The sequence below is a fragment of the Archocentrus centrarchus genome, chromosome 14 (genome assembly GCF_007364275.1).
Source record: "Archocentrus centrarchus isolate MPI-CPG fArcCen1 chromosome 14, fArcCen1, whole genome shotgun sequence".
In the NCBI taxonomy this organism is placed as follows: domain Eukaryota; kingdom Metazoa; phylum Chordata; class Actinopteri; order Cichliformes; family Cichlidae; genus Archocentrus; species Archocentrus centrarchus.
This window is the reverse complement of record NC_044359.1, coordinates 4178241-4200091: the sequence shown is the minus strand read 5'-3', so window position 1 is coordinate 4200091 and position 21851 is coordinate 4178241. Positions and strand designations below refer to the sequence as shown.

Genomic DNA, 21851 nt, shown 5'->3' with positions numbered 1-21851 from the left:
TAACTTAGCACTCCGAGTGGATAAAATCCATTTAGTGTGGAGTCCACAAAGCTGTTTTTTTTTTTTTATCATGGTGGCTTCATTCATCTTTTATATACAGTCTGTGGGCTTTGAAGGCTTTTTAAAATGATTTTTCTGTCATTAAAATTAAACTGGAATGTCATGAAGGGAAAATGCAATTAACTCACAATTAATGCCTTAATGAAATTGCCATTAAATCATCAGAACTGATGAGCATACTTTCATTCAGTTCTCGCCCGCCTGCCTGCTTTCTAAAGCCTGCAACAGTCTGCAGGTTTCTGCGATCTTTCAGCCCAGATGCTCTCACCCTACTCTGCTAATTTCATCAGCTCCTTGAACAGTATAAACTGGGTGTATACATTTCTCTCTTTTTTTTTTAACCTTTTATAAATCAAGCCCTTTAATGAGTTGAAACTGGAAATTGTTTCCAATACATGGATAATTAAGCTTCTAGTTTAAGGCCCATTTACTAAACACATTAATGGGCTTTGAAGCACACAGATCCAACCCAGTACGTGAACTGAAATCAAAGGAGCAGCTGGAAATGATGCAAGTTCTCAGCACACTGAATATTATGAAGCGGTACGACAGCATGACCTGTCACCAAGAGCATTTTGCATTCATCAAGAACAAAGAGCTTGGACAAGGTTTTGAAAAACATTGAGTGTTTTGGTTTATTTGGATAAGTTATATATGTACACACACACATACATCATGGAAAAATTCAGTTTCAATGCTTGAACAAGAAAATTTGTATTAGTAAGTCCAGAATGGGTTTTGTCACAACTTTAAGGTCATTTAGAGGCGCTTAGGTTCAAACTAATAAACTCCTGAAATCACGTCTTTAGGTTTGATTAATGAAGTGCAGCAAAGTTAACCCCGAATCCTGCATCACGTCAACAGATGGCAAGTTTCTGGTGACACAACCTCAGCTGGCTGGGGAGCAGTAACCCCCAAAGCTGTGTGGCTGCTAGATGCTGACAGGTCTTATATCCCCAGTGACAACACCTCAACCATTTCTGTGTCAAGCTGTTCAGCCTGCATACATGTAAATGTTTATATTTTATGCACAGAACAGAAAATGGAAATGAGTAAAGGCATGGTTCCTTATTTCCCACAGTGGAAAAGTGCTGTAGTATCTTCTTGGGGTTTTGTTTTGTAAACGAACCTATTTGATTTTGGCCAAAGCTGCAGCTCTCCTCTCTGTGTTCTGAAACAAGGCTCGAATCAGACTCTTCACCTCCGAACTGGAAAACTCCAAAGCCAGCGGACCTTTACCGTCAGTCCACCTGTGGAGAATAATCACAGACTAATCAATGGAAAAGAGATATAGTAAGGTAATTCTTTAATTGCTTAAATCGATATGCTTGTTACAAAGATGGTTTTACATGCTGTGTACGAGTGTTATATGAAAATCTCTGTGAAAAATGGATGGACAAAATCCAATATTCCCATAATAAAATAAAGAAATGTCCAGTGATTAAACTGCAAATTCTTACATCCTAACTACTTACTGTTAAAGCCACAAAATTTGACAGACGGTCTAACTCGCAAGCAAGGCACTCATTTCAAGGCTGAATGCATTTAAACTGATGAATAATGGCATCCTTTAGACAAGCCAATGGTACACTACATGTTTCATTTATTTTGAGTTTTTTTCCTGTTGTGAAGTTTCTCTCTTACCTGTCAACGATCTCCTGCAGGTTGGCCCGCAGCACGATGACGAGCTCCTTGAAGGTTCCCCACTTCCTCACATAGAGCGGCACTTCCTGCTGATATCTCTTATTCTTCTTTTCCTCAGCCAGAGGGATGAAGACCAGCGGGCCTTCCTCAATGATGGTTTGGCACAAAGTGTGGAGGTGCTCCCCATCCTCAGAGGAAATGTCCTATAGACAGTTAAGTGACAAATTAAAAGATTAATCAATAAATACACAAACTGAGTATATAATAGAGCATTTTTTTACACTGTGTTATTAGGCCTTTATTACAGCTCAAATAAACATTTATTTACTTGAGCTGTGAACTTTAATTTCATCTTATATTTGAGAAAGTGTCTCTTCAGCCAGATGGGCCTGAAGAGACTCATTCTGGGGGCAGAAGACAATTTAATATGGAAAACCTAAGATCCCAACCCAGTCATTACTGTTAATTTAATGTTAAACCAGTTTTATTACAGTAGCACAAACCTCTAGCATCATAATTTTGGCAGTGACCTCTGTGATGGCTGTGTTGAGGAGGTTGCCCATAGCTTTACAATAGATGCTGACAGGAAGGACGTCCTGCCAGACTGTCCCCAACTGCTTCAACTGATGAATGACCTGCAACCAAGCAAGCAGACGAGCAGAGCATGCGTTAAAAAAAGCACTTCAAAGATCAAAGGGTGAAAATGGAAATGGACTGGCACATATATAGCACTTTCCTAGTCTTACTGACCAATCAAAGTGCTTTGAATGGACATTTAAATGACACTCATTAACCACTTAAACAGGATTTCTATAAAGAAAGCATTTCAGCGGCCCCCTTGTGTGGATCTGATTAAAATGGATACCTCGTTTCAGCCGATCCAGCTTTCTACACTGACATTGAAACAACCTAAGTATTATCCGTGCTATGAGCCTGCTTCCAAGCACTTTACAGGTGTCGGTCTAGTGTTTGTGGGTTCAAAAATGTGGGGTCCCCACCTCAGTATTGTGCCATAACACTTCCTGTACAGACACAAATTTGACAAGCCTTGCCAGAAGATAAAACTTAGTCTTATATTTTATTATATGCTTATTCTTAAGAGTATAATGAGCACTTCTCTCTTCTCACCTGCCTTACTGCTTTGCTGGCTGCTGTGTAGTTCTCTTCATCATCCAGGTTGCAGAAGTTGTGAGCAGTGGAAAGTCGCTCCAGCAGTTCAGCTCTTTGAACATTCAGCTGGGCTAAGAAGCACTGGGCTCCTGCAGGAACATTACAGAAAGGGAGAATGTTATTGGAGAGATGAGTGTGCTCACATTTCAAAGCAAACTGCAGATTTAATGTTGACCTTTAGTTTCTACATGATGAGGAAATTTTGCCCCAATTTAGGCTATAAAACCAGCTTGTTGTCTTTGGACCAGGGTGACAGGCACTTGAAATCAAATCTGGAGATAACTCAATCATTAGTAATTTACTTCTGGCAACAGTTTATGTTATGGCAATTCATGACAAAGTGCTTACCCAATTTCCTGAATCCAGGCACCATGTCAACGAAAGTCGCAACGCCCTCGCTGAGAGACTGTGGCAGGTGGTTTCTGAAATGGTGGCCCAGGGTGAGCAGATGATGGGCCAGGTACATGCAGTTGTTGTGCTGGATGGCAGCTAGGTGAGGAAATTTGAGCAGGTTCTCCCTGAGTAGAAGGAGCAGCAGAGAAACAAGACTCATACTCATTTATACTTTCAGAGTAAACGCGTTGCTTTGGTCTGACGTACGCTACAGGACGGAAACAATCTTACTTGTGGTACGTTGGCACGACATCGTAGAACAGCTGGAAAATGTTCCTCACAGTGAAGAAGAGCTGCAAAGCACTGAAAAGAAGAACAGAATCGTTTTTGATGTCGGTGTGACAGGACTCGGCCCTCCCCATCCAGTGGCCAAAGAAGAAACATTTCTGGTGGTGGAACAATAAAAACAAAACAAAACAAAAAAACATTTTGGCCTGTATTAACTCAACTTTTCAACTTTTAGAGTATCTCGTTGTTAGGACGGGTTACTGTTTAGGTTCCTTCCCTCTTTCTCAGTCAGATAAAGCGGCACTGAGCTGTGCAGCTCGAATTAAAAATTCCTAAATCATCCTGAAATTGCTACAGTCACAGGAGTCTTGGATTTCCCATTGTAGAAAAGTACAGGACTATTATCAGGACTCATGATACACCAACACAAAAGACAGTGAGGTCTCTGAGCACTGTGCCATACCATTGTGTTGAGCTTCCAACAGCTTCGCATAGAGTGTCGATTGCCAATTCCATCAGCTGCTGCACTGACTCACTGATGCGACAGGCTGGCAGGCGCAGACTCCACGCAGACAGCTGCTTTGAGTTCTCCATTGTCACCTCCTCCTTGAAGCTCTCTTGCTTCACCTTGACCTCTGAACTTGGAGCTGGCAGCTTTGGGAGACGCAACTTTGAATCTGGTGTGATCTATCAGAGGAAGTTTGTAATAAAGAAACAAAGCAATTTAAGAAACAAATAATGGGAAGGATACAGAGATTTGTGAAGATGCTATTTGAAGTGGGAGTGTAATGTCCCTTTCTTCAGAGTCAATCAGCTATCTCAATTTCTTGGCATTTTTGAGGGCTCACTGGTGCTGCTGCAACAGGGTAATTATATTACATACGCATGCAATTTTGTACAGCTCCAGTGGAATAGTTATTTAAATATCGCAGCTATGACAGTTGCAGCATTGAAGACCTGGCCTCATTAAGTTCGAGGGTGAGATGTTGGTTACAATGAATCCAACTGACTGCAGCACACAAACGATTAACAGGTTTCACACAAAAATCTTAAAAGCACAAAGACAGCTTTTAAATATTGGCTAAAAAGACAACACAATTCTTTTCTCCATATATTTTGCTTGAAATTCTGAGGCCTGTTTGTCACATGATGAGGAGAATTCATTCAGACACGTACTTTAACAGTGTTGTGCATCTTGGAGGTCATGAGTTTACGGGCGGCCACGATGACGTCCTTGCACTTCTTGCTGGCAAAGTGGCAGTTGACATCTCTGGCATATCTGAGCAGGTCTGTGGAATCACCCTGCAGATATTCCATCTCCTTTAGAGACTTCTCAAACTCCTCTGTTTCCTTTATCACCTTGAGCACAAACAAAAGAGAAAAATACATAGTCCAGTGTTTCTGTGCATTTTCTGTATGCATTACACTACAGAAACAGCTGTTGGCCCATACAGTGTTATATTTCTCCAGCTGGCTGCTGTTGGTGGGGATGGAGTGGACCAGGCACTCATGTATGATGGTGTGGGACATGTCCTCCCAAATCAGCTCCCCCAGGATAGTTGAGAGCTTTTTATCACCAATAGACACATCTGAAAAATAACAAACAAGTGACTTGCCTTTCCAACAAGACTCTCATGGAAGATTTCAGGTTAGAATGGATCATTTTTCCTCATATTCAGACTGCCATTGCTTTCTAAGTACAGACTCAAAAAGTCAGTCACATTTTACCTAGGAGGTATGAATGAAGTGTCTTGAGTACCAGCAGCAGTTTGTTGTAGACCTGTGAGGGTGTGCATCGCTCCTCGTGGCTCTCCTCCAAACACTGCAAGGCCAGTGTGGTTCCATCCCCCTGCTGCTCCGTTACCCTCACTGACAGCGACGCGTACATCACTAATGGCTTTAACATGTTCTTCAGCAGCACCTGACCTGAATATCAACAGAAGTGAGCAGACTTTAACCTTAGATACATTGTGCTTCAGAGCCAGATAAGATTAATCTGGCTGACTTACTTGAAAAACATTGATCAGTGTAAAAACCTGCCAATAAAATTACAAAAAAAAAATAAATTTGCAGTGCGGTACCACAAATATGGTACGGAACAGACAGACTTTGACATTTCTCAAAACGTATGCAAAGAAACTTCGTTTTAAATGAAATAAAGTACCTATAACGTATAAAACACTTTTTTAACAGGACATGAAAGCACTGCAGGTTTACAGTGTTGCTTGTTCTTACTGAAGAGCTTGATCTTATGCTGAAGGTCTCCCTGGATGGCCAGCGCTTGCAGGACACAGCTCAGCAGTGCAGGTGGTTTTGGTTCATCATCTTTACTGCAAGCACTGCTCAGTTTCAGCTCCACCTTCAGGAAGGACTTCTCACCCACAGGCTCTGGACACACACACACACACACACACACACACACACACACAAGCTACCGTTACTACTTTGAGGTTAGCTTATAAAATCTAATGTGTTCAAGCCTGTTGGTTGCAATTGTGGATAATTTTGGGTAATTTTTAGAGATTAGATATAGAAGTATTAAAGTCACTGGAATAAAGGGTGAGCATTAGTTAGCACCAGCAGCGCTAGAGTTTTTCAAATTTTTTACTACATGAAATGTGAAGAACAGTTCACACAAAGTAATGGTACCACCAGGAACTTTCTAACCTGTTCTCTCAGGATGATTTACCTTTTGTGGACGGTAACTTCCAGATGACGAGGCGCTTCCATTCATCTCCCAGGTGGTAAATTAGATTTTCCCTCTGCACTGTCAACTCAGAGCTGAGGGCACTGAGAAGTGGCAGCTCAGAAGTCTTCCAGCCCTTCAGTGCCTCCACGTTCTTCCTCGCCTGGAGAAAAAGAAAAAAAGACCCATTTTTACTGAAACACAATTATGCCTCTATGATATTTAGGTGCTTGTTTTAAAATTTAATTTTACTTTTCAAGAAGTGGTTAGATGTTAGATTAAACTCATTGTCATTGCGCGCACAAGGCACGCAACGAAATGATGGTTCCAGATCACTCATTCAGAGACGAGCATCTGCGGTCACGCAGCCAGAGACCGGCGGTACTGTTAGGCAATGTGGTTTAAGTGTCTTGCCCAAGGACACAACGCAGCACAGGGACAGGGGCTCGCAACCTTCCGGCTGCAAGGCGAGTGCCTACCCACTGCGCCACTACCACTTCAGTTTAGCTTAAAGCCACTTTATAGACTCACTGGGACTATACATCGTACACATTAATTATATGACGAAAATGCTACTGAGTGAAAATGCCAAACAGTTTTTATTCTTTTTAGAACGAGCTGTGATTGTAATCACATATCTTTCAGATCTATTGTAGGTGGACTTTATGAGGAAGGAGGTAAATATGATTCATTTATCATTGCACCAGTTTTCAGTTAACTGCAGCCCCACTTCTGTTTATCAAACAGAAATAAAAGGAAAATGCACAGACTTTAAGTAAACAGTCTTATTATCTTAACAGTAAGCAGACTAAAGTAAATAAATGGCAAATGAACTGATACTTAGTCATATTTAGTGCAGCTGAGCACTCAAAACACTTTCTGCTTCAAGTCTCATTCACCCAGTCACACATACATTCATGCAGTGCTTTTATCTAAGTGCTTTCTAACGTTCACTGACTCTTTTACATTTCCATAGATGCATCAGGGCCAACTCAGGGTTCAGTATCTTTGGATACTTTGGCCTGCGGACTGGGGTACTCAGGGTTCGATCCACTGACTTTCCGACTAATAGACGACCTGCTCTAACTGGGGCTTACGAGTGCAGTCACCCCACTAAGGTCCATTTTTAAGTCAGATAAGCCTCGGCTATTGTTTAAAAGGACAGCTTAGGTTGTGTAGACATGATGGAAGCAGCTCTTACCTTTTCCAGCTGGTTGGCTGCATCAACATACTTCTTCTCCAGTAAAGCCTTGTTGAATTCTTCCATTGCACTGTGAAACTGAGTCACACAGCAGACATTTCAGCCACAGAAATGCCCATACTGCTTAAAATACTACTGGTTCTCTGTTAATATAAGAGTTTTGTTATGTGACAAAAAGCTGCCCCCATAACTTTGCTTATATAACACAATTACAAGGTGCTTTGACAACCAAGCAAGAACAGAAAAGTACATTCAAATAGAAAGATGGACACAAGGCCATTAGAAATAACAGAATGAAATCAAAGAAAAGTTAAGACAGAGGAAAAAAATTGCATAAAAATAGGAAAAAATTCCAAAAGTCATTATGGTGTACCTCTTTTAGGTGTCCAAGCATTGTTATAATGATGGTATTTTTCTCCAGCTGTTGCTTCAGTTTTGTATATTCAGTCACAGCCACGTGGACATTCTGCACCTGCGTCCACATCAGCAAACACTTTAAAAGCATGCTTCTTAATTATATCACGAGAAGAACCTGCTGCATGAAACAAAACGAACTGCTGGAAATCCAGCTTGAGTAGAACAAATCCTGGTCTCTTATACTGCTCCACGAGACCTGCTTTAACTGTCACTCTGAACATTAAACAATTTAATACACACCTCATTCTCAATGCAACTTTTTAGAGTGTCCATTTCTTTGGAGACCGCATCAACCTGTAGCATCAGCTCCTCTGATGACTGGAGACTAGGCAGGAAATCACTGTACCGCTTGTTTATCATGTCACACACTTCTTCCTGCAGAAAACACACACACACACACACACACACACACACACACACACACACACACACACACACACACACACACACACACACACACACACACACACACACACAGCCATTTCATTCATAATATTAATTATTAGATACTCCTTTGAATTTTACTAATCTAAAATCCACTCAATAAGCTGAGGAGGTACTTTTTTGCAGTCAGTAAACAATTACAAATGTTTGTGCATGGCTGAAATTGAGGCACAGGCTTTGTACGTATATTCTAACTCACACTAAACTGTCATAACACACATTAGTTAATATGAACACACTAGAGGTGGTTTTGGTTTCCCCACCAAAACGGGGGTGAAAAAAAAAAAAAAAAAAAAAAATGAACAGAACGCTGATAACCAAAATATATATTTTAGCCAGTTTTTAAAAGTGGGGTTTAATTAACTCAAACCTATTTTTTTTTTAGTAAAATGCATGAACACCAGTTAAACACAGTAACAAAGACTTTGTGTAAACTATGTGCAGACCATTTGCACTTACATGTGTAGTCATCCCCAAAGGCCCATTTTGAGACAGGCATAGCCTGATAGGTGCAGCTAAACTGATGGAACGCAACATAAACATGGAAGAATGTCATCTTCAGCTATCAACAACTCCCGCCTATTTATACCTGAGATAAACTTATTTAAACCTTCAAAACCCACTTAAGCTAAGAGAAATAGATGTAATATTGACCACATGAAACAAGCTCATGTAATGGACACTTTTGAGGTGATGCCTAAATTTACATGTAAACTAGAGGGTTATTGACCATATTGACAATTTTTAACAGCATCCAATACAGCAGTATTTGTAATAAGCATTTGGACAGACACACTGTTTGTAGCTGCGGCTAATACGCTGAAGCGGTCTGCCAAAAACCGGGTTTCTGATCAAATGAAGGTGTATTTTCCATGATTTTTGTGCTATAATGTAGGGGGGGCTCCCCCTGGACGGCCTCTTTTTCCATTTTTTTTTCATTCTGTCAAGTCTTTCATACTGAACGGTTGTTTTTCAAAAGCCTCGCCAAAATTAAGGTGTCAAAACCCTAATGGCACATATTCAAGATTCAAGATTCAAGATTCAAGAAGTTTATTGTCATGTACACCGCAAAACACTGTGGTTATGCTGAGCAATGAAATTCTTACTTGCGACTGCTTTACAAACAATTGAAATAAGCAACTGGATGGACATCAATTTAAAGTATATGGACATGTAATTTTATGTTTCAACTTAAAACTGTTAAAGTTTCATCAAGTTTTCTTGATCATAAAGCAGTTTAATAATGTAAGGAAAATGTCTGTTGTAAAAGCAACATTCCATGGCAGCCAATGCATTCAACAAATTAAAAAAATAGTCAGTTTAGACAAAATTAAACTATTCTGTTTGTTATAAAGCTGTTTTCTCAGCTCTTACATTTTCTGTTTGCCATCCTTCTGCCTCTATTTGCTGAAAATTTCATTCAAATATTGATTAAAGTCAGAGAAAGAAATGCTAACTTTTCTGAGAGTAATGCACTTTAAGATCACAGTTTTCATTGATTATAATGGTAAAAGTGCATGCTAACGGAGTAGTTAATCAGGTGCTATTAGTGCTATTATTATTTGTGCTATTAGTGTGGTTTGGTATCAAAATGTATTTTTTTCCATGATCTTTCTATCAGCATGGGTTTCAGATGTAACTGGAAATAATGAAAATTTTTGTAACATACCTAATATTAGCTTACCGGTACTCGTTTTGTTTATTTTGAGTATTTCTGTCAGGGGTCATGAACCGGTCCCAAAAAGTGATCTCCAGTATTTGCAAACAAATGACTGCCGGTGTTGTGCCAAAAAGTGATTGTCTGCCAGAAACTGATTTTTGATGTTTCTATGTGCTTTTATGTGTAATGTATATGCTCATATTGGTGAATAGAGCGTAGTCAATAGGATTTATGAAGGACTTAGATATAAAATGAAGAAATGACCTGTTATTCAAGTATGTTTATGACTCTGCATTATTGCACTTACGTATAATAAATCCAGTCTTCTTTGGTCACTGAAAATATTTTTATAGAGTGTAATGTCATATTTGTTCTGATTTCTGCTGCCGTCTTGACCACATATCTCTTTAAAAATCTGGCCAATCGCAGTTTTTACCCTGATAAATAAAGAATATATAAAAGTCGTTGCCAAAAACTGATTGCAGCGTCTACCTTGTGACAGAAATGTTGTTTGTTACTCAAAATGCCTTGATATCATTCACGAGAGAAATGTTTGACATATTTTTCACAGATTATAGGTCAGCAAGTCATTTACACAATTTAAATACGGGCAATCATTTTCTGGCAATCACTTTTTGGCAGACGATCACTTTTTGGCACAACACCGGTATTTGAACTGTTGTAAATGAGTTGCTGGCCTGCAAGCTGTCAAAAATATCCCAAACATATCTCAAGAATGACATAAAGTCATTTTGAACCAGAAAAAACAAGCTAGAAGCTGCAATCTCTGATTGTTAAAGTGGCTTATGCTAAATGGACTGATCTTATAAAGTGCTGTTCAACTCTTGAGCACTCAAAGCGCTTTTTATTCAACACGCCTCATTAACCCATCCACACCAGCAATTTTTCTACATCTAAGTGCTTTCTAACATTCTCATACATTCACACTCCAATAAAACAGTTCAGTATCTGAAGAAAGATTAACTCGTTTCTTAAGCCACGTAACGTTGATGACGTTGATGACAGTGCTAATAAACAAACGCAGTAAACTTGCTTCGAGTTTTACTGACAGTCTGCATGTATTAGTTAATATTCTGATTACTGCCTACATGCAGCTGTATTACTTCAGGTGGTGAACTTGAAGCAGGAACTGCGAGCTAACGGTAAACGCGCTAACAGCTAAGAGTTGGTTCAAACTTTGCTTTAGCGCCGATGCTATGACGCTAGTTGGCGCTTACCTTTGTGTCCTCCACCTTGCGCGACATTTTGCTTATCCTGCTGGACAGGTCCTCCTTCTCCAGTTTGCCAGAGCTGGCGAGAACTTCAGTCACAAACGACGCCATGCTATCTAATAACGTTATATTGTTTTAGCAAAACTGTGACAAGTCAGCACAGCAACGGCCCGAGACCCGCCGATCGCTCTGATTGGTCCTTCGCTGTCGTCTTTAACTGCGCCTGCAAACCGCTACCGCCCCCACGTGTTCCCACAGGGTATACGCACATACAGTATTGTGATTAAAAATAAGCATAAAACCTCCCAGCAATTAAAAAAAAATCTAAAAACATGTTTCTATACCTATGGAAGCTTGTTTCCCCCACTGAAAAAAAAAATGTTTAGTAAGCTGAAATTTTGACTTAGTAACTCAAAGTTAAGTTTGTATCCCGAGATTTACCTGACATCTTTTTCTTTTTTTTAATTATTACTATTTTTTCCCCACTGGAGAAAACAAGCTTCCATATTTATAAAAAGGTGTTCACAAATATTGAATACATATTTTATGTATCTCTTGTTTTATTGTTTCCCTTCAGCAGATCCAACTATATTTCATTATCTTGTTAGAGGAGAATGTAACATAATTTTATTTATTTATTTACTGTAGCACTTGTCAAACAGACAGCTCAGGTTGAGAATTTTGGAGACAAAGTCAAAGAGGCAAAGTTGAGATGGTTTGGAGATGTGCAGAGGAGGGATGGTGGATAGTTGCCTCGCAGGAGGGAAGGAGAAAGGCCACAGAGGAGGTTTGTGGATGTAGTGAAGTACATGCAAAGTGTTGGTGTGACAGCGGAGGAGGGTGCTAGGGATGGAGTGAGATGGAGGCAGATGGAGGCAGATGGTCCACTGATACAGAAGCTTGTAGTTAGGGCTGGATCAGGTGACCCTACCTCCCTTAGTTATGCTGCAATAGGCCTAGGCTGCAGGGGGTTTCCATGATGCACTGAGTGTTTATGCACCACTCCGCAATTAATCGTAAGTTATTATTATTCTCTGGCTCTCTTCTACTGTCTTTTGTACTGTCTCCCTCCCCTAACCTGTCGCGGCAGATGACTGCCCCCCCCGAGCCTGGTTCTGCTGGAGGTTTCTTCCTGTTAAAGGGAGTTTTTCCTTCTCATTGTCACCAAATGCTGCCCATAGGGGGTCAATTTGATTGTTGGGTTTTCCCTGTACAGTATTATTTTAGGGTCTTTACCTTACAATATAACGGTAAGCAGCATGTTGTGAAAAATTGGATTGAATTGATACCTTCGGTCAATAGGGGGAGATAATGCTCCTGTAAGCTGGTTTGCCAACCGCCAAAAAATAGAAACACGAAGAAGAAGGTCCCTTATCTCTATGGCAACGACAACTACTACTAGTTTATCTTGTTTTGAGCTCGTCTACAAAAGCGATTTGATTTATTAATATTAGACAGGAACTGCTAGGTGGACTTTTTTATGCCGCCTGCGTTTTTAACCTGGATCCGTGTCTTCCCTTACTAAATGACAGGCGGTGTGTGCTGATTCCAGCTAATGAAAAGGGCTAAGAGGCAGCAGCTATTCGGACCGCTGAAGAGTGATGGCGGACTGCTGGAACACCGATACCGGAGAGGCCGTCTATCGGTCCCGGGATGCTGTCAAAAACCTGAGAATAAAGTGAGTAGCATGTGGCTGTATTAGCTCTTTTTAAATAAAAAGACTAACTGAGAGGAAAAGGAGCGTCACTGAGATTAAGATTAGTAATTTTATAGCTGTTTTTTTGTTCTACATTAGTTTTCTGCTTTCACGTTTTTAAAGAAGGAAGCGGAGGTCTAGAAATCTACAGCCGTGAACACGTGTGTAACCTCAAGTATTTTCACACTTTATTCCCATTTGTTCACTTCCTCTAGGGTGCGTATAGAGAGAGTGACTTCCACATCAGCTCTGTCTCAGCATCTCCAGCAGCAGGTTCTGTCCCAGCAAGTCAGAGGAGACATTGAACTGGGAACACTCTCATCACAAGTCCAAACAGGTAAAATTGTTTCAGCTGCAGGGAGAAACGACTTCTTTCTTAACCTTATGTAAAAGCTGTGATCAGATAATGGCCTTGAGGTTTGTTGAGGATGTAACATGATGTATCATGGCTGCATGGCTCCAACTTCTTGCCAGTTTAAAGCTAGTATAAAGATGAGGTGGATTTTGGCACAAGATAAGAATTTAAATTGCCAACTGCTCCCCCTGATTTAACAGTAAGCATGAACACTACAGCCCGTTCTGCACCAGTGCAACATAGTGCAATATACTACTATACTATATACTACAAACTACTCAGTTAAGCCTGCAAGTTTAACCTTTAAATAACACAAAATTATTATCATTCTCTGTTTTTAAAATATCAGTTTTCTGCCTTCACACACATATGAACTTGAGTGACATCCCATTCTGAATCCATATGCTTTAATATGATGTGGGCCCACCCTTTGCAGCTATAACAGCTTCAACTCTTCTGGAAAGGCTTTCCACAGGTTTAGGAGTGTTTATGGGAATTTTTGACCATTCTTCCAAAGTGCTTTTACGGGGTCAGACACCGATGCTGGATGAGAAGGCCTGGCTCACAGTTGCCACTCAGATTCATCCCAAAGGTGTTCTGTCGGGTTGAGGTTAGGACTCTGTGCCAGTCATGTTCTTCACACCAAACTCACTCATCCATGTCTGTATGATCCTGCTTTGTGCACTGCTGCACAGTCGTGTCTGAACAGGAAGGGGCAGTCCCCAAACTGTTCCCACAAACCTGGAAGCATGAAATTGTCCCAAATGTCTCAGTATGCTGAAGCATTAAGAGCTCCTTTCACTGGAACTAATGGGAAAGGGCCAACTCCTGAAAAACACCCCCACACCATAATCCCCCCCCCCCCCCCCCCCCCCCCCCCCCCCCTCCACCAAACTTTACACTTGGCACAATGCAGTCATACAGGTACCATTCCCATAGCAACCACCAAACCCAGACTCATCAATCCAGAGAACACATCTCCACTGCTCTAGAGTCCAGTGGTGGCGTGCTTTACACCACTGCATCCATTGCATTGAGCTTGGTGATGTAAGGCTTGGATGCAGCTGCCATGGAAAACCATTCCATGAAGCTCTCTGCACACTGTTCTTGAGCTGATCTGAAGGCCACATGAAGTTTGGAGGTCTGTAGTGACTGACTCTGCAGAAAGTTGGTGACCTCTGTGCACTATGACCCTCAGCATCCTCTGACCCCACTCTGTGATTTTACATGGCCTACCACTTCATGGCTGAGTTACTGCCAATCGCTTCCACTTTGTTATAATCCCACTAACAGGTGACTGTGGAATATTTAGTCATGAAGAAATTTTAAAAGTGGACTTGTTGCACAGGTGGTGTCCTATCACAGCACCACACTGGAATTCACTGAGCCCCTGAGAGCGACCCATTCTTTCACTGATGTTTGTAGAAGCAGTCTGCATGCCCAGGTGCTTGATTTATACACCTGTGGCCGTGGAAGTGACTGGGTCGTTCCTCCACTCTTTACCCCTGATTGTTTGAGCTGCTGTCGGTGGAGAATCTAAGTCCCATTTTCTCATTTGATGGATTTTTTTCAGCCGTGATTAGAAGTCATAAATATTATCACCACCTTTCAACAAAACAGTATTATTTGTTAAAACAGGGGTTTAGCAGCCATTATGTGTCACTTGTATTTGCCCACTTTAGGCTGGCGCTTTTGTTTAAAGCATATTTTAATATCTTGACATTTATTTTATTTGACACCAGGTGATAATGAAGAGGAGCTTGTGGTTGGCTGGCAGGAGAAATTCTTCAGTCAGGTAGCGTTTTGAATATTTAACTTCCAGTCCCGTTGCAGATTATAATGAAAATTTAAAATGTTTATTTTTAAAGCTGTTTTTGGACATTATTCCTTGATTTTTTTTTCTCTTTTTTTTACAAAAACCTGCCGTATATTAAGATGTGCGTGTCTGTGGTTGCAGTATGAGATGGAGCTGTTCCAGAATGAGGCAGCATGTCAGACCCCTCTGGACCGGCAATACCACACAGAAGTCAAGGCTCTCGGCAGGGGCAAGGGTCGACGCAATCACAGGATTTTCACTTACACCGATCATGACCGCTACACCAGCTGCCTTCCAGTACACCAGCTGGTAGGTTGCACTGCATTTTAAGCCAATTTCACACATGGGACATCAGACAATTGTGAGAAAATCAAACTGGGATATTTTCCACAGTTGTGTGTTCTCACATGCAGCGTACAGCAGGAAAACATCAGATGCACTACTAAAAGTGCTACCTGTGTAGAAATATTAGTTGCACTGTTCAGGAATCAGCACAATCTGACCTCACACTGACCTTCATAATGGGGAGCTGGCAAGTCAAAGATCGGCTAAGGTCCAATCTGTCTGAGTCGGACATTTGTGCTCTCACATGCAGCTCTGTTTGGTATGTCAAGAACAGCTCAGGGCTGCAGAACATCTGTGAAAATGGCTTTACTGTTTCAGTACCATCTTCCAATAATACACATTACAGAATTATATTACTCTGTCACCGGATAAAATGAAGCTCAAAGAAGATTTATTAAATCAGAGCAAGTGAGCAAATTTTTTTGCATTCATGATTTATGTATTTTACAGAATCACTGGTGTCTGACAAGCATCTTTACTGAGGCATTCCTAAATTAATTTTTTTAATGATATCTATTGTGTATATATTGTTTGCCACCTTGGTAGCACGACCTTGGAACAAATGAGACAAAATGGCACTCAGACTGACGGCCGTTGAAACACCCAGTCCAGCAGAGAGGCAGCATCGAAGTTTATTGTAGCCATTTCAGCAACACAGCTGATAAGAATTTGTCTTGGTGTGCTCACATATACCACAAGACACATCCAACAACACAACACAGCACAACATGATGCAAAACACAAGTACACGTAAAGGATCAAACCTACAAAAGTAGTGCAGTGTGTCTGAGTGCAGGGGGTGTCCCTATCTTTAAAGTGTGCTTTAGTGTAAGGAGGAACAGTCCATAGAGTAAGAGATTCAGTTCATATTGGAAATGCATGATACAAACATAGTTTATACATAGTTACATCTTCTTTGCTACACACGGGCTAGACTTTTCTGTTCAAAAGGAACCGGCTTTGCAATTTTTTTTATTTGTGAAAAATAAATGTCAGACCTCAAACTGCGCACTTCGAGCTTCTTTAACCATGTCTGTAAGTTTCTTGTGGTTTTTGACCCCTGACAGCAGCATGCCACTGACATACTGACCACAACCAAATCCAACCCAACCTTCCTGGCTGAGAGGATGGCCAGTGTGAGACACAGACGTCAAGACAGGCGCACCATGTAGGTGAAACCTTGTTTTCAGATTGATTGTCTTCCCTGATGAAATGTTCTTATTTGTCACTCTGTGTAAATGCACATTACACGTGACTCATGTAACGTGCCCTTTTCTAATTGTCAGTCAGGACATCTCCTGTAAACTGCTGGTATAAACATGTAAAACATAATGTCGTATTATTGCCTGGCAGGGATTCCAGTGTCCCAAAATCAAAAATCATCAACTGGGAGCCCACAGAGGAGTTTGTGAGGAGCAGGCATGTGGTGAATAATGCCATGCAGACCATGCACATCATGGGAGACCTGGGCCCCAGTGGAAAGTAAGGGATTCAGTTTGGTTCACATTTGAGCTCTTGTGACAAATACAGAGAAAACCTTCTCATCCATCAGGCTTCACTTTCTTAGTACATGCAGTGGCACATGTTTTATTTTCAGCGTCTTTCAGCATGTCAGGCATGTTTTTTTTTTTCCATGACAGGAGACCTTTAGCTATTACTGAGCTTTATTCATGTCTGTTTGTGTTTTTGTTTCCCCAGGCTGGGCCAGAAAGAGAACGAGTGTTTGCTAGTAACCATAAAAACCGACGGCTTTGGAACAGTGATTGTAAAACCGGATTTTAACAAAGGCAAAGAGCCCTACAGGCAAGTTCACAGCATCAGTGGAGATCTGTAGCTTGAGTTCTCGATGAAACATCAACATATTTTTTTAGTGACCCAGATCTGCATTTTTGTATTTGCTACTAAAACTAAAAAGAAAGCAAAAGTGTCTTTACATCAGAGTGTGACGAATAAAGCGCTGGGTTGATGTTTGTAATGTTGTGCAGGGTTGTAACAGGCGGGGAGAAGAGAGAAGTTTGGCGTCTTACTGTGGAGAATGTATCTGCGTCTATGAAGCCTGAGGACAAGGGCAGGGAGCAGAACATGTACAAAGATGTGCGTTCATCTTCATCGCTATTTTTTCAGGGTTAGAGAAAAATTGTAGTCAAATAACAGGTCTAACTGACAGAAATATATTAACTTTTCTCTCTGTGTAGCTGTACATAAGGCATAAGGAGTACCTAAATAGCCTCGTTGGACAGGACTTTGAAATGGTAAGAGCTGAAGGTCAAAGGTCACATCAGTTAGATTTCTTGTATTCTCCGGCTTACAGTCAAAACGTGTTCTTGTTCTTGCTGGATGTTTTCCCTCTAGCCTCCTCTAGGCATTCTGCGTTACCTGATGAACGGAGAGATCGGTGAGTAGGAACACTGTGCCCATTATTACGGATACTTTTGGAAACTAACAAGTTTTATCATTCAAATGTCTTTTTTCTTGTTCTTTTCTCTACCCAGTCTCAGCTCAAGGCTTTGAATATGATAACTTGTACATCCACTTCTTCATGGAGCTGCCCAACAGTGAGTCACATGTTATACTTCTGACATTTACATTTTGTGCACTTTAAAATGGATTCAGGTGCATTTAATTTGCCCATTAAGCTATAATAATAATAATTATTATTATTTAAGATTGGTCCAGCTTGCCATTCCAGTCTCTGTCAGGGGTTACCCAGACCTGTCGGACTAAAACATTAAGGAAGGTGTGTATTGAAAGCAACAAATATGTTTGACATATTGAGAGCGTGGCTGGCTGATGAGATTTGTTAAACTCTCTCTCTGTCAACAGGAAAACGTAGCTTTCTTTAGTTACCCCTTCAACTTTGAGGCTTTCTACATGAGTGAAAAAGAGAGTGACGGTTAGTGTCATTAACAGATTGTCACATTTAAGGGCTTCACTGCGTTTAAAAGGTTAAACTGACACAAGTTTCTTTTTTCCTAATTTCAGAATCAGCCCTCCAGTGGCCAGTGCTCTACTTCAAGGTTCTTTCTCTGGACTCCTGGCAGCGCTATCGAACTGAAGGCTATGGCTATCTGCTATTTCCTGCCATGCCTGGTATGCCATGTGTACCCGAACTACTGGATTGAAATTAGGGCACAAAATATAATAATAATGATTTCCCAGATCCCAAGATTACATATTCAGAGTGACCAGCAGTCCAGTTACTCTATCCTAAATTATAAATATGTATGTCCTCTATATATTCAGCCAATAGTAATTTTTTGTTTAGAAATGACTAAAATGATCCATCTGTTATTAGGATCTCCTGTTCCCCAACCTCGTGATTAACCAATTAAATGTTGGAGCTCAAGTTAACATTGGAAAAGGTTTTATTTTTTTCCATTTTTGAATTTAAGTTTAATTTCATATTAAATTGTTGCGATTAGCTGTAAAAAACTGTTTAAGTAATGACTACTTTATATTTGGCTGCATTATATGTTTTGTCTGCATTTGTGTGTGTTTGTGTGTGTGTGCGCGCACCAGGTAAACACACAATGACATGCCACACGTGGAGACCACTTCAGACGGGGACGGTTTCTGCGCTGAGGCGCTTCTTTATTGGAGGTTCTCCAGAGCTTGAGGACCACAGCTACGTCAGAATACCGGGGACCTTCAAGGTGTGCTCAGACCTCTGTGGAAGCTCTGTGGATCTGACAAACATTTACATTAGATTACGTTGGATTAGATTTTTTTCAAGGATAGTTTTGGTTCATCCTTTACTTGAGAACCAGTAGAATATTTTGCTCCTGCTAGAAACAAAGAATGAAAACCTGCTGAAAGTGCCACAGTGGGTTATAAAGCAAGTACTTGAAAACTTTAGAAAGTTTGACATGTCTGTGTTTGGATGCAGGGGGAGAGGCTCAGTCGCTTTGGCTTCTGCACTGAAACCACAGGAAGTGTCACCTTTACTCTGCACTGCGTTCAGCAAGCCAGGTAAGTAAAGCCCGGCTTCAACCAAGTCCGGCCGTACATGCAGTGCTTAACAAATGTAGCAATGTAAGGTTTATGGCATAGCTGCCCTAAATTAACAGCATTGATAATTACAAAAATATTTTTTTATGTTTCTACAATGGTTAATGGACTGGTGTGTGCAAGTGTCTTAATTGCAATTAGATTTTAATGCTAAAATATAATTATCGTTCTTATCCGTAAATTTTCAAAATTACTGTTTTACACAAAAGAAGAAAAAATAGTAAAGCACATTATTATTATTTTAATGTCAAATTACAGTTAGTTACTTGCATTGCAATTGGTTTAAAATGATAACAGTAAATGTTATAATTTCCTGTACAATTTGGTCTAATGTGCAGGGCTTTTGTTGATGCTGCCATGTTGAAGAAGAGGAGACAAAGAGTTTTTGACCAGCTGGGAGATTTTAGTCAGCAAGGAGCTGTTTGCACCATCCTGGGTAAGAAGACTGACACACACAAGCATAAGTTATGGATTAGTTTGGAGGCTAAACATATATAAGTCGAACTGGACTATAAGTCGCACTTTTTTGGGGGGGGGGGGGGGGGGGGGGGGGGGGGGGGGGGGGGGGGGGGGTTGATAGAATCCGAGACCCAGAGCAGAAATTCCATCTTGAACGGCAATTATAATAATAATGGATTAAAGAACAGGCCGAACACGGTTACGCCTACGTTATGCTAACGTAACACATTCAGCTACATGACGCACAACGAACACGTGTTCGGTATGTTAACGTAACATTAAGTTATTCAGATAACCATAGCATAAAGAACATACTAACAGTTAACCAAACCATCAATCCATTGAATTCTTCATCCTCGGTGTCACTTCTAAACAATTCCGTACACTCCGTAGACGAAGCGCCGCTTCCTCTTCTGTGTCGCGTTAGTCAGACTCGTCTCAGCTGCAGTTCCAGTTATTCCAGCCTTTCTGAATCCCAACAGGATGGTTTGTCACTGAAGCCCATGTTTTCTTGATCCATCCAATGACTTCCAGGAAAGTTGGGTGGCGCATTCTCCCAGTTGCCGTTAAGCTGTGCTCTCCATCCATCATCCACTGCGCCCACAGGTTACGCAAGACTGCCTTAAAGCTGCAGTTCACGGAGATGTCAAGTGGCTGGAGTATTTTGGTTCATGTGTTATAAATGTCACATATACATCGCTCCGGAGTATAGGTCGCACCCCCAGCCAAACTATGAAAAAAAGTGCGACTTATACTCCGGAATATACGGTAGCTATTTATTGTGTGTGTGTTGTTTAAGCATTCTCTTTATGTGTATATTATTATATTAGTACTTTCTTTTTCTTGCAGAGGCCTTTCAGAGGGCCAGGAAAAAGATGCAAGAAGCCAGAGAAAGTCTTCCACAAGACCTGATCAGCACCGTGTCGCAGCTACAAATGCACTCCTCTGCTTAGGTGTGAAAAAAGGAGTAGGACTGTTAGGTCTTTTTTGAAGATTAGATTATAATTGTTGTTATCAATGAGTATGAAAACAGATCTGTTATATACTCTAATCAGTGAGTTTTTTCCTCACAAAGAGGAAAACTGTGTCTGAATGCTTTATTCTGTGCGTTTGTAGCTGACATTCTGGACAACAGCAGGTGTAATAATTGAGTTAACAATGAATCTGCTAATTAATAGAGAGCAGTGCCATTATGCCTACTGTGTATGGTTGTACCTGGCAAAGCTTTCTTTTTGTAGTCACTGTTAGTATTAGACTTAAATAAACAATGCTTTTTGGAGCTCAGTGAAGTTTTTAGAAACATGTAAAGTAAAATAATGTTTTTAAAAGTTTGATTGTATATTTTTTTTATTGGTTACTTCAAACTGTAATTGTAGTTCACATATTTGTTGTAATATAAACGTTTATATCAACTATTATCTTTGAATACGTTGCCAATTTTTCACATTTGCTACATTTTTTTTCTTGCACTATATTTTATATTTGGTATAATAGTTAGGGGTATTCATACAGCAGTTTATAGCAGTTCAGTCTAGACTCGAACTGTTGCATATAAAAGCTAATACTCAAATAGAACTCATGACTGACACTTTGAAGGATGCTTCAGCAGAATTTGTTGCCTTATTGTCTGCTCAGCTTCAGACAATTTGTTTCTTTTATCTCCTGTATTTGAGAAGTTATGAGAGCTTTAAAAATGCTGGAAAAAGATCCTGAATTAAAAAGCTAAAACTTTCAACCCTCTGCTATGATTTTTTTTTTTTTTTTTTTTTAGGACCGGCAACTCTGGAAATATTCAAAGTATGAAGGTAAAATTTTGCATAGCTTTATCAAATACAATCTCCCTCTTCTTCCGGCTGCTCCCTTTATCACATTTGTATTACTCAGCTTCATTTATCTGACAGCTTTAAATAGCTGCTATTTTACAGCGCCTGATTTGAAACTGCTCTGAAAAAGGCAGCCCTGTGCAATGAACGTGAAACAGTGATATTATATGAAGCTGTTATTTCTATGGTTTCGGATTTTCGGGCTGTGAAGACA

At 40.5% G+C, this 21851-nt stretch overlaps 2 protein-coding genes across 3 annotated transcripts; one reads left to right on the top strand and one right to left on the bottom strand.

Annotated features, from left to right (window-relative positions):
• Window positions 1-688: 688 nt before the first annotated feature.
• zw10 (zw10 kinetochore protein) lies at window positions 689-11334 on the bottom strand. Of its 2 annotated transcripts, none has more exons than XM_030746140.1 (16): window positions 11142-11334; window positions 8040-8174; window positions 7756-7854; window positions 7383-7460; window positions 6185-6344; window positions 5731-5883; window positions 5224-5421; window positions 4948-5084; window positions 4672-4854; window positions 3959-4182; window positions 3499-3570; window positions 3223-3392; window positions 2833-2963; window positions 2208-2339; window positions 1705-1907; window positions 689-1310 (listed from the first exon to the last, which is right to left on the bottom strand). In XM_030746140.1, the coding sequence occupies exons 1-16, from the start codon at window positions 11244-11246 to the stop codon at window positions 1190-1192; spliced, it is 2301 nt and encodes a 766-aa protein (XP_030602000.1). In that variant the 5' UTR covers window positions 11247-11334; the 3' UTR covers window positions 689-1189. The 2 variants fall into 2 exon arrangements, with proteins under 2 accessions (XP_030602000.1, XP_030602001.1); XM_030746141.1 differs by having other exon boundaries at window positions 8040-8170; window positions 11142-11280.
• A 1166-nt stretch (window positions 11335-12500) lies between these two features.
• Window positions 12501-21507, top strand: mks1 (MKS transition zone complex subunit 1). The gene is made up of 18 exons (XM_030746467.1): window positions 12501-12813; window positions 13047-13168; window positions 14929-14981; window positions 15144-15311; window positions 16415-16515; window positions 16701-16829; window positions 17046-17150; window positions 17333-17441; window positions 17543-17599; window positions 17700-17742; window positions 17840-17902; window positions 18014-18084; window positions 18171-18240; window positions 18330-18437; window positions 18867-19000; window positions 19234-19316; window positions 19694-19791; window positions 20664-21507. The coding sequence occupies exons 1-18, from the start codon at window positions 12737-12739 to the stop codon at window positions 20765-20767; spliced, it is 1695 nt and encodes a 564-aa protein (XP_030602327.1). The 5' UTR covers window positions 12501-12736; the 3' UTR covers window positions 20768-21507.
• The last annotated feature ends 344 nt before the right edge of the window (window positions 21508-21851 follow it).

Bases quoted from the DNA above. Each gene is read 5' to 3' on its own strand.
- zw10 (XM_030746140.1), bottom strand. From the start codon at position 11,246: ATGGCGTCGTTTGTGACTGAAGTTCTCGCCAGCTCTGGCAAACTGGAG. The intron at 3,571-3,958 runs GTATGGCACAGT...TCTTCTTTTCAG, and splicing joins GTTGGAAGCTCAACACAATG to TGCTTTGCAGCTCTTCTTCA. The intron at 2,964-3,222 runs GTAAGCACTTTG...ATGTTCCTGCAG, and splicing joins GCCTGGATTCAGGAAATTGG to GAGCCCAGTGCTTCTTAGCC.
- mks1 (XM_030746467.1), top strand. From the start codon at position 12,737: ATGGCGGACTGCTGGAACACCGATACCGGAGAGGCCGTCTATCGGTCC. The intron at 13,169-14,928 runs GTAAAATTGTTT...ATTTGACACCAG, and splicing joins CTCATCACAAGTCCAAACAG to GTGATAATGAAGAGGAGCTT. The intron at 19,001-19,233 runs GTGTGCTCAGAC...GTTTGGATGCAG, and splicing joins GAATACCGGGGACCTTCAAG to GGGGAGAGGCTCAGTCGCTT.